Source organism: Lepisma saccharinum, chromosome 12 (assembly GCF_977018435.1).
Source record: "Lepisma saccharinum chromosome 12, izLepSacc3.1, whole genome shotgun sequence".
In the NCBI taxonomy this organism is placed as follows: domain Eukaryota; kingdom Metazoa; phylum Arthropoda; class Insecta; order Zygentoma; family Lepismatidae; genus Lepisma; species Lepisma saccharinum.
In genome coordinates, this window is record NC_139240.1 from 64784921 (window position 1) to 64799219 (window position 14299).

At 38.0% G+C, this 14299-nt stretch overlaps 1 protein-coding gene across 1 annotated transcript in view; it reads right to left on the reverse strand.

Annotated features, from left to right (window-relative positions):
- The window catches only part of PolrMT (mitochondrial RNA polymerase), a 105908-nt gene that overhangs the window by 33489 nt on the left and 58120 nt on the right, over positions 1 to 14299 (reverse strand). The window contains exons 12-17 of the mRNA XM_083132521.1: positions 12155 to 12276; positions 9818 to 10033; positions 7612 to 7732; positions 6113 to 6334; positions 3700 to 3861; positions 2043 to 2156 (exon numbers count right to left, since the gene is read on the reverse strand). Coding sequence (XP_082988647.1) covers positions 2043 to 2156; positions 3700 to 3861; positions 6113 to 6334; positions 7612 to 7732; positions 9818 to 10033; positions 12155 to 12276 — 957 coding nt within the window. The remainder of the gene's footprint in view (positions 1 to 2042; positions 2157 to 3699; positions 3862 to 6112; positions 6335 to 7611; positions 7733 to 9817; positions 10034 to 12154; positions 12277 to 14299) is intronic.

Genomic DNA, 14299 nt, shown 5'->3' on the forward strand with positions numbered 1-14299 from the left:
CACTGTTGCCAGCTTTGCTCTTTTGGAGCCAGATCTGGCTCTTTTGTGCACACATTTGACTGTGAACTGTGGCACCTGTCCCCTGCCCCACTATCACTGGCTCTGGCCCACAAAGACCAACTTTTGCCATGAGTATATATTAAGGAAGGAATTGGGAGCATAAAATTTTGCACGTGATGTGATATTGATATATTAGCTGCGTCACCCCAACCCTTCTTATCTCCTCAGCTGTTTTTTTATAGCACCGTAGCTGACGTGAAGATGACATAATACTGTTATCCGGGATTCCTTTATTTCCAATTTCATGCAACCATTGGTCGATTATTGAGATGGATGATGTTGCCAGATCTAGACAGTGAAAACTAAGAAAAAATTGTCATCACTTTAAAGTTAAAGCAGTGACACCTAAAATTACCCTAGGAGGCACTTTATGCAGCCTTCGTTAATCTAGCTCCTTGAAAGTCAACTTTAGCTCTATTTAAAGTGAAATTTAGCTCTTTTATGCACATCAGGTTTGACAACACTGCCAGGATGTCCATACGAGGGAAGGAGAAATGCACTACGCTTATGGGACCATTATTTTATTCATTCTCTTGGGAATATCAAACATCCAATGATGTAGAATATTACATGGATGGGAAAAGAACACGTTGAACCATCTATTAGTATTATGAAAAGTCAAAACTCCCTTTTGATTAGCCATAACTTGAAGTTGATTTTCCATAAGGAATACATAGGATTCTGTAAATACTTGTTGATCAGATTTTCGAACATCGTGTCTAGCTTAATAATAACCTTAAAAAACCACTTCCACATGCAACATGGAGAGAAATTCATACTCCCTTGCATACTAAAACCTTTTTTAAATAGCGAGTGCCCATTCTGACGATATTGAAATAAATGCACAACTGATGCGTAATTTTCACTCTTCCCCTTAAATGTGTAGAATTGAATCGCTTGCTATGTGATCAAACTTTTGAAGGTAAGGAATTGACAATTTATTTGGTTTTAAACATTGCTTTTTTAATTAACTCCATTAACAATTCCAATATGAGTATTCACATGACACTTTCTATATAATGGTAATCAGTTAAGTTATCTGCCTCCCACAATTTATGTTTTCTCCCAACATGACGTGGATTGAAATTATTTCTCCACAAAACAAAGCATTCTTAACAACAAACTTTCAAAATTAATGAACCAAAAAGTAAGAAAAATAAATCTGTCGACCACAAAAGTAAAAGTATAAGCCTGTGCATCCACATTACTAGTACATTTATATCATTTTTTCTTTGGTTTTACTAGTGCAACACAAAAGGAGACTAGCAGTGAATTTTTATATTTAAGTATCTAAGTATTCATACACCACAAAATACAGTATTAATATTTATTAAAGGCCCAGGTACCTGACGTCTGTGGTTTACAAACGACTCCGGAATACACAGATTAGTCAGCTTCCGGTGTGAATTTGTTGAGATATTAGACCAAACTTAGTGGTTACTTCACTGAGTACTTACGTCTTCGATGTAATAACTTAGGTATTCAATTCACTTGGCGATAAACACGCTGAAAAACACTAACAGTGAGTTTAGTTAGGGGGAGTTGGGGGGAAAGCACAAATCTTGATGATAACGAGTTTGACGTCTTCAATCTTCTAATCCTCCTGTCGTTGGTTCATAATAAACATGTAGCCTCTATTCTTTAGTAACCTTTTCTCAGGTTCTGGTAGAGATACTGCACAGGCCGATAGTTCACTCACAATTTATTCTTTAGACACTATCTCTCTTTCCGGCAGAGATCATGGCCGTTAGTTCACTTACAGTTTTTCACAGCCCACGAAACCAATAACCAACGTAACACGGATCCTAACCGTATCAATGCTTGACTCGGACTGTCTTCTCTGCAACGCACATCAACCGTTCGCTAGAAAAGACGTTAACTTCTCTTGCCGCCCTTTTTTCCCCAGCGAGGGCGGGTCAACTTTTATCGGGGGTGCGTCAAGATCGGTTACATATTTTCATTAACCACGTTTTGTTACTCACCGTTAAGGGGTTTTCTGCTGAATCAATTATTTCTGGCATCATTTCTTCGGCAAATCGCAGCCTTTCTTGCACAGAATCTTTCTTCTTCAGTCCTGTTAAATTCACGACATGGACCTGAAAATGAAGATTTGTTCATTAAATGAAGAATACACTTCCACGGACATGCGTGGGAGATGCATGCACACACATGTACATGTATTGATAAATTATTCAGTCTTATAAGGATAATAGGACTAAATCAGAGTATAACTTTGTGTGTGGAAATGCAAAGATTTCACAGTGAACAGCTTAAGAAAACATACTACAAATTCTGTGTAGTGACTGAAAGTATATCATAGAGTGCTGGAGAGAGAGAATTTCGCTCGAGTGCCAAATAGTTCGCATGGATGACGCTAGATAGCAAACGAAATTTAGAGCTTCTTCGTTTGAGAGAATAAAGTTTGAACAGGCAAAGCAAGTAGTACACACTTGAAGCTCAGTTGTACACGTGTAACCATATTATGTCACTAATAGTAAGCCCTTTAATATGGATCGTGAAGTGAAAGATGCAGTGAAATTTAAACTTAGGTGACCATCCATATTAAAATATAGTTTAGTCTTAACTTACCACAGTGATATATGAAAATGAAATAAATGATTGTGGGCTGAAACTACCATGGATATTTTACATACCAGGTGATCCAAAAGTCCCGGAACGGTCACATATCGTGAGAAATACACATCGAATCGGAAAACGAAAAAATTTGTGTTTAATAAGTGAAAGAAAGCTATTCAATGATATCATATTTGATTCCCCAACCCTGCCCCCAGGGATTGGGGTGTGGGGCAACTGTGAAATTTTAAATGGAAACCCCCATTTTGTATTGTAGAATCGGAAAGAGGACTTCATTCCAAGTCCAACGAGCTATCAACCATCTTCCTAGCTCAATTAGGAACTGAGATAGGCAATTTTAAATTTTCGCCAAAAAAAAAAGGTGAAAATTTTATAAAACCCAAAAAAATTTCAAAGGAACACTGTGCCCCTAAATGAGCTAGAGTGAAAGCGATTGAAGATTTGGAATCTGTCTGTACGTCAAGAACTTTCAATAGAGTATATGGAAGGGGGGTTTACCGAAAATTTAAAATCGGTATATCTCCGTTCCTAATTGAGCTAGGAGGATGGTTGATAGCTTGATGGACTCGGAATGAAGTCCTCTTTCCGATTCTACAATACAAAATGGGGTTTCCATTTAAAATTTCACAGTTGTCCCCCCCCCCACCCCGGCCAACCCCCAGGGGGCAGGGGTGGGGAATCAAGTGTGATATCATTGAATAGCTTTCTTTCACTTATTAAACACGTCTTTTTTTGTTTTCCGATTCGATGTGTATTTCTCACGATATGTGACCGTTCCGGGACTTTTGGACCACCTGGTATATTATTGTCATTTTAAAATGATATTCAGATTGTATACACTCGAGGGTAGGAGTAGGACACTCGAGCGAGTACAAGTGACCAAAAGTGGATTCATGCAGTACCCTAGTACAGCACATGTGGCCACGTGCATACAGGTGCATGAGCACACGCGTGCACACACACCACACGGAGAGAGAGAGTGAAGAAAGGATGGAGAAAGGTCAAAAGAGAGGAGGAGAATGAGAGAGATTGAGAGACACCTACCTTTAACCAGTTCAATCCCTCCCTTCCTAATGGCTCCCCTTTGGCAAACTGCAGTATTGACCTTGCCATGTCAGATCCCAGATGGTTCAGATGTGGTGGGCAAGGGTACACGCGGCCTCTGAAGTCCATGTTATGAGGAAACCAGAAAATCTCCTTGCGAAACTGGAACAGAAAACAAACTATTTAGTGCAACTGGTAAAAAATTAATTATAAATTTGAACTCAATATTCTCTTGATGAGAAGTTTGTGAAATATCATCACTTTCAGTACGAAGGAATATGCCATTGTGATATTAAATAGTAAATAAAAATATTTTAATATACTTTTAAAAAATATTAGGGATGGGCCGATATGAAATTTTGGCTAATACCGATAAAGTACCGATATAAAATTTACCGATACCAATAACCAATATTCTACCGATCCGATATAAAATTAGAAATGGTCCTTGAAGAACCTGAAATGTTCATTGATCTCCTTAATAAATGTGTGTTTCGAGGTGACTGCAATGCAAAAGAAGTTGAATATTCAGACATTTACTTTTTCAGAAAGTAGGGCATGGAGATTATCCATAAAAATTACAAAAAAATGGCAGAATTTTGTACTAAATTATAAGATATTTATCGATATACGAGGGTCACTATTTATATTTTGAGCCTAACAATGAAAAAACAGGAATTTGGCATTGAAAACTGCTTTACTGTTTTTCGAAGTATTCTCCTTTATGGTCAATACACTTTTGCATTCGTTCGAACCATTTGTCAAAGCAGTTTTTCCAATCTTCTTGAGACACCTCCATAATATGGTTTTTGAATGCATCAACGGCGTCTTCTGCCGACGAAAATCGTTGTCCACGCAATTTATTCTTGACATTCGGGAACAAGAAGAAGTCATTGGGTGCCAAATCAGGACTGTACGGCGGATGACCCATCAATTCGATTTTTTGACTGTTCATAAAGTTGGTTGTTAGACGAGATGTGTGACAGCTGGCATTGTCTTGATGAAGAATGATCCGACGCCGTTTGTTTGTTTTCCGTATTTGACCGAAGACCTCTGGCAAACAAATTGTTGTGTACCATTCAGAGTTGACCGTTCTACGTTCCTCTAAAGGCACAGTTGCCACATGACCAGTTTTCCAGAAAAAACAGGCGAGCGACCATTTGTTTCGATGTGCTTAGAGCGCGAACAACTTTTGTTGGATTGGGTTCATCTTGAAACACCCATACAGTCGACTGCTGTTTACGTTCCGGCTCATATGCATATATCCATGATTCGTCACCTGTTACAATCTTATATACGTATTTTGAAGCACCACGATTGTATTTATTGAGCATTTGTTTGCACCAATTGACGCGAGCGTCTTTTTGAGTTTTTGTCAAATTGTGTGGGATCCAACGAGAACATACCTTTCTCACAGCTAAATGATCATGTAATATTTTATATATGCTGGTGGAACTAATGCCTATGGTTGCCTCAATCTCACAGTATGTCACATGACGATCTTGCAGTATTAGGTTTTGCATAGCATCAATGTTTTCTTGAACAACAACTGATTTTGGACGACCTTCGCGAATCTCGTCGGTGAGCGAATGGCGGCCACGATTAAATTCGTTATACCAGCGTTTCACAGTGGCAAAGGATGGGGCTTGATCGCCAAATGTGGAAGTAAGTTGATCGATGCACTCTTGTCTTGATAATCCACGTCGAAAATCGTAAAAAATCATCGCACAAAAATGTTCACGAGTTAATTCCATTTTATTGTTGTAGCGCAATCTCCAAGGCAACATAAACAACACAAATCAAGCTATTGACAAAACATTTGAAGTAAGTTATGGTCAATAATGCCAGACGATTCCGTGCAAACGTCAAATCGCGCCTAACTGCAAACAGTGTTGCCAAGGTTGAAAATATAAATAGTGACCCTCATATCGGATCGGTTAAATAATCGGTAATTTTTCCGATACACCGATATGCCTATATCGGCCGATACCGATAGAGTACAGATAAATTGGTCCCATCCCTATTGAATAGTAAATAAAAATATTTTAATATTCTTTTAAAAAATATTACACAGTTGCTCAAAAGCATTAATTATGTAATTGCAACAACTTTACAAAACTGTCTGAGTTTGTCCTATTAAGTCCACTTCATGCACAGAAAGGTTATTCAGGAATGGACCTACAGTTTAAAGTGGGATCCGAACCACCATGCGGCTCCATTGTGTATCGAACCTGCAACCCTTCAGTACAAATTGATGATGTTACTACTACACCAACAGGGAGGCTGAGTTATTCTTAAGTTAGTTCATTTTACTTAGTAATATGGAATTATTTTTCAATGTAACATGATTCAAAAACTACATCCATTGCAATGGTATATGTGGGTTAGAATCACATGATAATGCACTACTTACATGATTTGCCAAGGAGAGCCGATACAATGCATCGCACCACAAACTGTACATCTCCGCCTTTCGTCGTCTCAGTGCCAACCTTTGGCGATAAGCCTTGTACTTATCAGTCTTGCTCATGTCCGAGGTTATAGGATCTGGCTGAGGACACGCAGATGTTGGCATCGGAATATCCAGCTTGTCTGATCCACCATTATTGAAAACTTTTATCACAGTATCAAGTACCTGAAACAAGATGGCAAATCATACATCTACTGAGACAGTTCTGTATGTACTTTCATCTGGACAAGGTGAAGGAGTGTTTTCATTATTTCATAACAATATAAATATATTAATAACTTACGTTTTGTGAGTATCAAGGTAACTCCTGCGACGTTTCAGGACCCAACTGCTCCCTTCCTCAGGCTGCTCACGTTTAGGTTATGTATAAATCATAACCACGTCGACCTCTCCATAGGTACAGGATATAGGATTGGTAAAAGGTGTGTGGTTAAAAAACAATAAAAATCTAAAACACATTACAGGTGCACATCATACTACCATGCTGTTTCCCCGATTAGAAACTGCTCCTTGGAATGTTAAAACTTTAAATTGTGAATAGCCATGGTCCGCGTGTGCTGCGATACTCCAATGTTTCCTCGTAGAGTGCGAGGTCGGGCACTTCCCCTCTCTTTCTGCTCTATTTCCCCTCCATTTTCCCCCCACTCCTCCTCCATTCCAGTTCATGTCAAGTCCAGCATGAGCAGCTAAACATGAGCAGCCTGAGGAAGGGAGCAGTTGCATCACGAAACGTCGCAGGAGTTACCTAGATACTCACAAAACGTAATTATTAATATATTTATATTAAATTTGTGAATACTTCGCACAACTTTCATCATGAATTCATAACAATGATTTCCATTTTAAAGACCCAGGGTGGGTATAAAGTCTGGACACAGACGCAAATATGTACACTTCTCCAAAGGTTACCTGATCACCCTGAAATATTTTGGAGTCCACGAATCACTAGCCCCTTAAGTGTGGATGGCGTACATAAGCGTATATAAGCCATCCACAATGTGCTCTTGCATTGTGGAAGGCGGTTTGCTTTGACTAGATTCGACTGTGGGTTGCATGTATATACAATCCCAGATGTTGAGAACATAATTACATTACGTGAGATTGAGCTAACTGTAGTAAAATACAAAAACAGTATGAGAAGAGGAAGAAGATGAAGAAGAAGAAAGATCATATAGACGTTAAGAAAAAAATTCTGCTGTTGTGCGTTGTAGATGGTGCATAACAGAAAAATTTTCTTACTCGAAAATTAAATTTGCACAAAAGTGAGAGTTCTGGACAGTAGCAACAACTGCTAATGATTAAAATTCAAATAAATATTCTCAGACACAAAAAACTTAATGGTATTGCTAACGATTCAACCCCAACAATTTCACATCACAAAGAAACTGTATTGCAAAAATCTTCTAACAACTTTATCGTCTACTTCACAGAACTGTACTTACAGGTTCATTTATTGTCCAAGGCACAGATCCCAACTGATTCAATGAGTCTAGAGATGGATATAGTTCCTTCAGTGGAGTTTCGACCAGCTGATTCCACTGCTGAACAGCTTGAAATGGCAACCTTCAAGGCAAAAAAAATAATGCTTATGAAATATTCACATACAGGGGTCTTATACATACATTTTCGGTATATTAATTGAATGGCGCATGAAATAAATGTTATCATTGTTATTACAGAAAAAGCACAATTCAATGCATATTAAGTTAATGTAAAGTTCCCCGTGCATATAACACCGTGCCATGAAGGTACATTTAAGGAATGTGTGGGTGGGGCGCCACACATTCTCAATCTTGGCTATGTTGGAGCTGCTGGGATCAGCACCATGCTCTGGCTGCCTTTAACCCAGGGTTGCCCCCAGATACCAATTGATTTGATGCTGGGTGAACCCCAGAGCTAATTTATGAAGGGACAAGGCTGGCTAAATTACGAACCTTAGATGAACCACCCCAGGAATCGAACCTGGGTCTCCCACATGGCAGTCAGATGCCCAACCAACTAGAACACAGGGACTCTTAATGCATATTACAGACAATATATTATTCTGATATCAATTATCTTTCTTTACATCCCCACATAAGCATTATCCCCTTATGGTCAAACACAGTGAAAACATCTTTTATGTTTATAAGGGGACCAAGATTAACTGTAGCTTACTTGAATGAGGGGAAGAATTATTTGCAATTATTATAATTAATAAAGAACTGCACCTACATAAACAAAAAAGCATTGATGAAAAATTACTATAGTTTTTGTGAGTTTTAATGAATGGTAAGATATGTGTTAATATGCATTAATGCACAGATAGGTTGATGAGGGCTGGGCCTACAGTTTAATGTGGGATCCAAACCACTATATGCCTCCACCGGGTATCGAAAATGGGACGCTTGATTACAGTCCGCCATCAGGGAGGACACGTGCATTTTTATTAAGATGGTAATTTTTATAATTATTATAACTAGAGCCCGGGACTTTATGCTATAACATATTTTTCAATTGGCTTCGGAACTATTATTGGGGTGAGATCTTTACATATCTGATGAAAATCAGCCGAAATAGAAAAACTTGACAAAGCATATTTCGACATATTTCACCAATTTCGCGTTTTTACAACATATTTCTTCAATTTTGTTGTAATAAAGACATATTTCTGTATAATTTTGTAATTCTCTCGCACATAATCGGTCATTTCATAATTTTTTTTCTTTGTAGCTTTAGCACAATGGATAGTTCATATTGTCGATGGCAGGATATGGAAATTACGGAGGAAGAAAGGTGCCGTCTTTTCTTAGTAAAGAACAATATAATACTCCACTTTTTTATCCGCCGACAATTGATAGCCATGCAAACATTATTGAGGCAAAATGTTCTCTCTCATTGTTGCACGGGAAGTAAAGAAGTTCCGTTCTAATTTCTTTGCCTTTTTCGCTTTTCACAAAAATCAGTCAAAAGTAAAAATAACATTCGGTACATTACAGCCCCTACTCTACTCTATCGGGTATGGCAGAAATTCGAGAGTACTGTTGTGCATATTTTTGGCTTTACTAGGAATATGGCATTTTTCTGCCATATTTATAGTTTTTCATGACATATTTTCCAATTTATATGACATAATGACATACATACTTTACAGTTTTATAGGACATAAAGTCCCAAGCCCTAATTATAACTAATAAACAACTGCACTTACGTAATCAACAAAGGAAACAGTGATTCAATAACAAGATGTTTTCTGGAATTAGTGGTAAAAAAAAAGTGGGGGCCTGTGAGCCCCCTATTCTGCTTGGGAAAGTTTTGGCCCTCAAAATCACAGGACCTTACACCGTGTGCCTTCTCTTTGTGGGGTTTCATCAAAGATAGGGTATGCATTCACCCGATGCAGCGTGATATCGCAGATCTTCATTGCAGCAATAGACACTATTGACAGCCCCATGTTGATGCGAGTGCGGCCAGAACTAGACTATCGTGTTGATGTGTGCTGTGTCACCCATGGTGCACACATTGAACATTTGTAGGTGCCAAATAAAACTGTTTGCGTTCCTTGTTTGTTCTGGATTGGTTTCATTAACATAAAGTTCAATACTTGACTTGCAATAAATTTTTGTAACCCCTCTGAAACACCCAGTGCATAGTCCATTTTTCTCCTACCTAATGAAGTCTGTTTTAGCGACAAGGTACCCGCCAGTCGTCACTGAGGTCCATGGCAATGGGGGGCAAAGCATTGGCACAGCCGTCACGTCAAACACCAGCTCTTCCTGGGCAGATCCTCGGAAGAGCCTTGCCAGGACAGGATGTGGTTTCACTTCTTCTTTCGTTGTCCGGCCCTGGTTCCGGAACAGTGTGTAGAAAGCAGGAAGGAGGTGCCTAAATATAGTAAAAATACACAAGTTTTATCTTCTTGACACTCCCCTAGTTACAATTCAGCATTTGTAACCTTTATAGAATTATTTCTTAACATCTATGAATACGAGATATAATAAATAAATATAAAATATTAAATAAAAATGTTAAAATATTAGAGATGGACCAATATGAAACAAGAAAACTTAGATGGGCAGGCAAGTGAGAGTTGCAGGTCCTTGGGGCATTCTATCTACTGTATGGTGAAGCTACCATTGTTAAGCCACCTAGAGAGGTATGTGGCGGTGGTAAAGCCTGTTCGGCGAAAGAATAAACTTCAAAATTCTATTTTTGTCTTCTCCGTAAAAAGCCAGGGAGTGTGACATGAACTGTTAAAACCAATTGGCTAGGTCCAGTTGCTGCGGTGAAGGGAAATTCTTATGGCATTCTGCATTGCCAAATTTTTCATTTCAAGTCGTTTTCAAAGTAGGTGTCACCCTCAACAAGGCCACACCACTTTTCCCTCCCTTGAAACTCCCACAAATTGAGGCAAACGTCTGGGTTTCCTGAAGTTGGCTGGTCGTACTTTAAGTGATTATACAGGCTTTCGTTCAAATCTCCCTAATTTAAATTAATTACTGTGAACGAAGTACAATGAATTGTGAAATAACTGGAACACCAAATGAAAGGCCAGATCTTCAAGTTTTGTTTTCACGACTTGAAGTTGTCCGTTTGCTCACTATGCAGCGCCACGGTCACATAAATAAAAATGGCGACTGTTCAACAACGTGCGCAGGCAGTGGTGTGGTATGGAATGCTGAGACAAAATCTGATTGCAACGCAACGAAATTTCAGACGAGTGTAAGGAGGAGTTGCACCTGGTGCTAAATCACTTAGGTCGTGATTCAGTAAGTTTCTAACAACCGGCAGTGTCCTAAAACAATCTCGTCGAACTCACCGCCGTGTGTCAGAGGAAAAGGTGGAAGAAATTCGAGTGGAGTTTCAGAGAAGCCCGAGTAAATCCATCCGCCAGGCATCTAGGCAATTCAATGTGCCTCCAACAATAATGCATCGAGTTCTGCACAAGCAGATTCGGTTGTATCCGTATAAGTGCAGATTGTGCAACAATTGAAGCCAGATGATAAGCCGCGTCGCAAAGTATTTGGTATGGAAATGCTGCAGCGTATCGACATGAATCCTCACTTCCTTGACGTCCTGTTTTCAGACGAAGCAACGTTTCAAATGTCGGGGATTGTCAACCGGCATAATGTACAGATTGTGTACCGCCAGGTAGTTACTCTACAACCGGACATCATCTTCCAACAAGATGGGGCTCTCCCAACACTGGAGTCTGGATGTTCGGAGGTCCCTCAATTCGACATTTCCTAATCGCTGGATTGGACGTGATGGACCGATATGGTGGCTGCAAAATTCCCTTGACCTCACTCCGCTATACTTCTTCCTCTGGGGTTACGTCAAGGATCGTGTTCAATGAATAACATCCCAGAGTTACAAAACCCGCATATGTGATACGATTGCAACAGTGACAGGGGACATGTTGGAGAGAACATGGCAAGAAATTGAATACAGACTGGATATTGTTCGTGTTACCAATGGGGCACATGTGGAGATGTATTAGTGTGTGGAAAATAAAACTTATGAGTTTTTCTTCAATTCTCTGAAATTTCACCACTCTATCATTCATACTTTCGTTTCTACGATTAATTGAAATTAGGGAGATTTGAACGGTACACCCTGTATATTGATGTTTTTAATACAATTATGATAATGTTTCATATTCCTTGACTTCTTACATAAAATGATAAATGAAATACATATTACAGTCCTGTATTGTAGATGTATTTTGTCACAATACCATGTAGAACTAAGCAATCACTATATTAATTTCAAATATATTTTCTGCACATCAACTGTGACAAGTGTGTATGTCAAAGTTTCATTACAGTACATTTAAAGACTTGTCAACTCGAATTTGTTCAAATGTAAATCAACCTCTAACAAAAGACATATGGTACAGTCATAGACACTTCTGGGTTGTATCAATCCCAAAGAATGCACATGGGACTGTTACAACCCAGAAGTGTCCGTGACTGTACAGGTTCTATTATTGATGCTGCAACTTACCTAGTTGTAGTCCTAGGCCTAGTTATGTTCAGATCTATTTTCACATCTCGCATGATGATATTGTACATGAACTTCCCTATACCCAACAGCACAGCATTGGGCCACGGCCTATCTTGTAAGTTCTAGACAGTACACAAGAGAAAAAATTATGAAAATCAAAATATGTAATGACAAAATATTGTTTAGAAATAAATACAAATAATAATAAAATTATCTGACAAAGCAGTGTCATTGTAAAGGTAGATTATCAGTTTTGAAATATACAGGGTGTTCAAGAGTTATGTATACGATTTTGGTACTGGATAATAAATTTATTAGTAGAGCATGCATATTTAGTTTTTCATGAAAACCCAAAATGTGAAATCACACATTGTAATGTTAATTTTCATGTTTCTGAAAGGTGTGAGGTGCATTTTCCTACCCTGTTTTGTCATGAAACAATGCAAAAAGCAAAATAAGACTCTTAAAACACGAAATTTAGAATTTATTTACTGATGCGATACTTTCTGAAGTCAGAAATATCCTGCGAGTTATGCAATTCATGGAAAACTGATTAATTCTGCTATAAATATTTGAGAAGCAAAAATGGACCCCTTTATACAGGAATAAACTTAACATTCTGGTAACGACATAAATGTGCTATTAGAAGAGGTATGTTTATTTTGTGTAGTAATTGTAGTTTTTAAATAAAATTTGGGATTATATTCACATTTTTAAAACCAAAATGTCATTTTATATACCACTTTTATAACAGCAAAATTTTCTATTATTTACCGCTTTTGAACTCCAAATTGACTTGGTTATTGTACCAAAATTTTGCTTTTTTATTTACCAAAAATATGTGCCTCTATTGATTAGTGAAGCTAGGAAGATAAATGAACTGGAAAGAATACAGGTTGAATCATTTGTAATACCAAATGAGGCTTACTGATATTCGATATGACCATCATTAGTAACTTCTGAAACATTGGGATGATGATATCTCTGACCACATTCAACCCAAACATGTCCCTGACAATCTCAAATGCTAGAACAAACATCACTATCCATAATGCTAGCATTAGGGTCAGATTAGTGTTCTATCCTTACTTTACACATTTTGCCTTCTCCTGCAGATCCATTGGGACTGACATAAAATTACAAAGTTGCATACTCAATTCTTGGAACACATTGTACATTATCCTCTACTAAACAAGCGAAAGTACATCTATGATGTGCATTCCAAATAAATTTCAAAAGTAGCAATCAGAAACTTGTAAATATTGTCACTTGATGTGATGTTCCAGTCACATAGAATCAGGTATACTAAGCATTAGGGATGGGACCGATTAATCAGTACTCTATCGGTATCAGACGATATAGGCATATCAGTTTATCGGTAAAGTTCTTGATTATTTTACCGATCCGATATATCAATAAATATATGATAATTTAGTGCAAAATTCTGCCATTTTGTTGTAATTTCTATGGATAATCTCCATGCCCTACTTTCTAAAAACGTAAATCTCTAAATATGCAATTTCTTTTTCACTGCAGTCACCTTGAAACACACATTTATTACGGAGGTCAATGAACCTGAGTTTTATATCGGATCGGTAGAATATCGGTAAATTTTATATCGGTACTTTATCGGTATCGGCCAATATTTCATATCGGCCCATCCCTAAGCATACTTTAAAGACTCCAGACATACATTTTTACGTGTCACAAATTGTAAAGCTGTGTTTACACCGAATGTTATCAAATTTTTGTTACCAACATGGTTAACAACAGATGTTGTCAACAAATGTTGGTAACCAGAACACTAGTTTGACTTTATTTTTGTTAATAACTTTTGTTAACATTTTGGCTGCATAACCTCAGTTGGTTGCAAGATGCTGACTGCGGATGAAGTTGTACTCTCTGTGGCATTATGTGGCATTTCGGCACAAGAGAGAAGACCAAGAAAATTCTGAGTGAGACATTCACTGTGGGCAAGAGCTAATTATAGCAGAAGTGACCTTTTGGTTTTTGTCTTTTAAATTGTGGATAAATTTGGTCCCAAAGGACAGGCTTCTCGCGGAACAATTCAACTGAGTTCAGCACTTGATCCTTTGACCACTCCATCTCACTCAAAAGATTTTCCATGATAAATAAATCACAAAA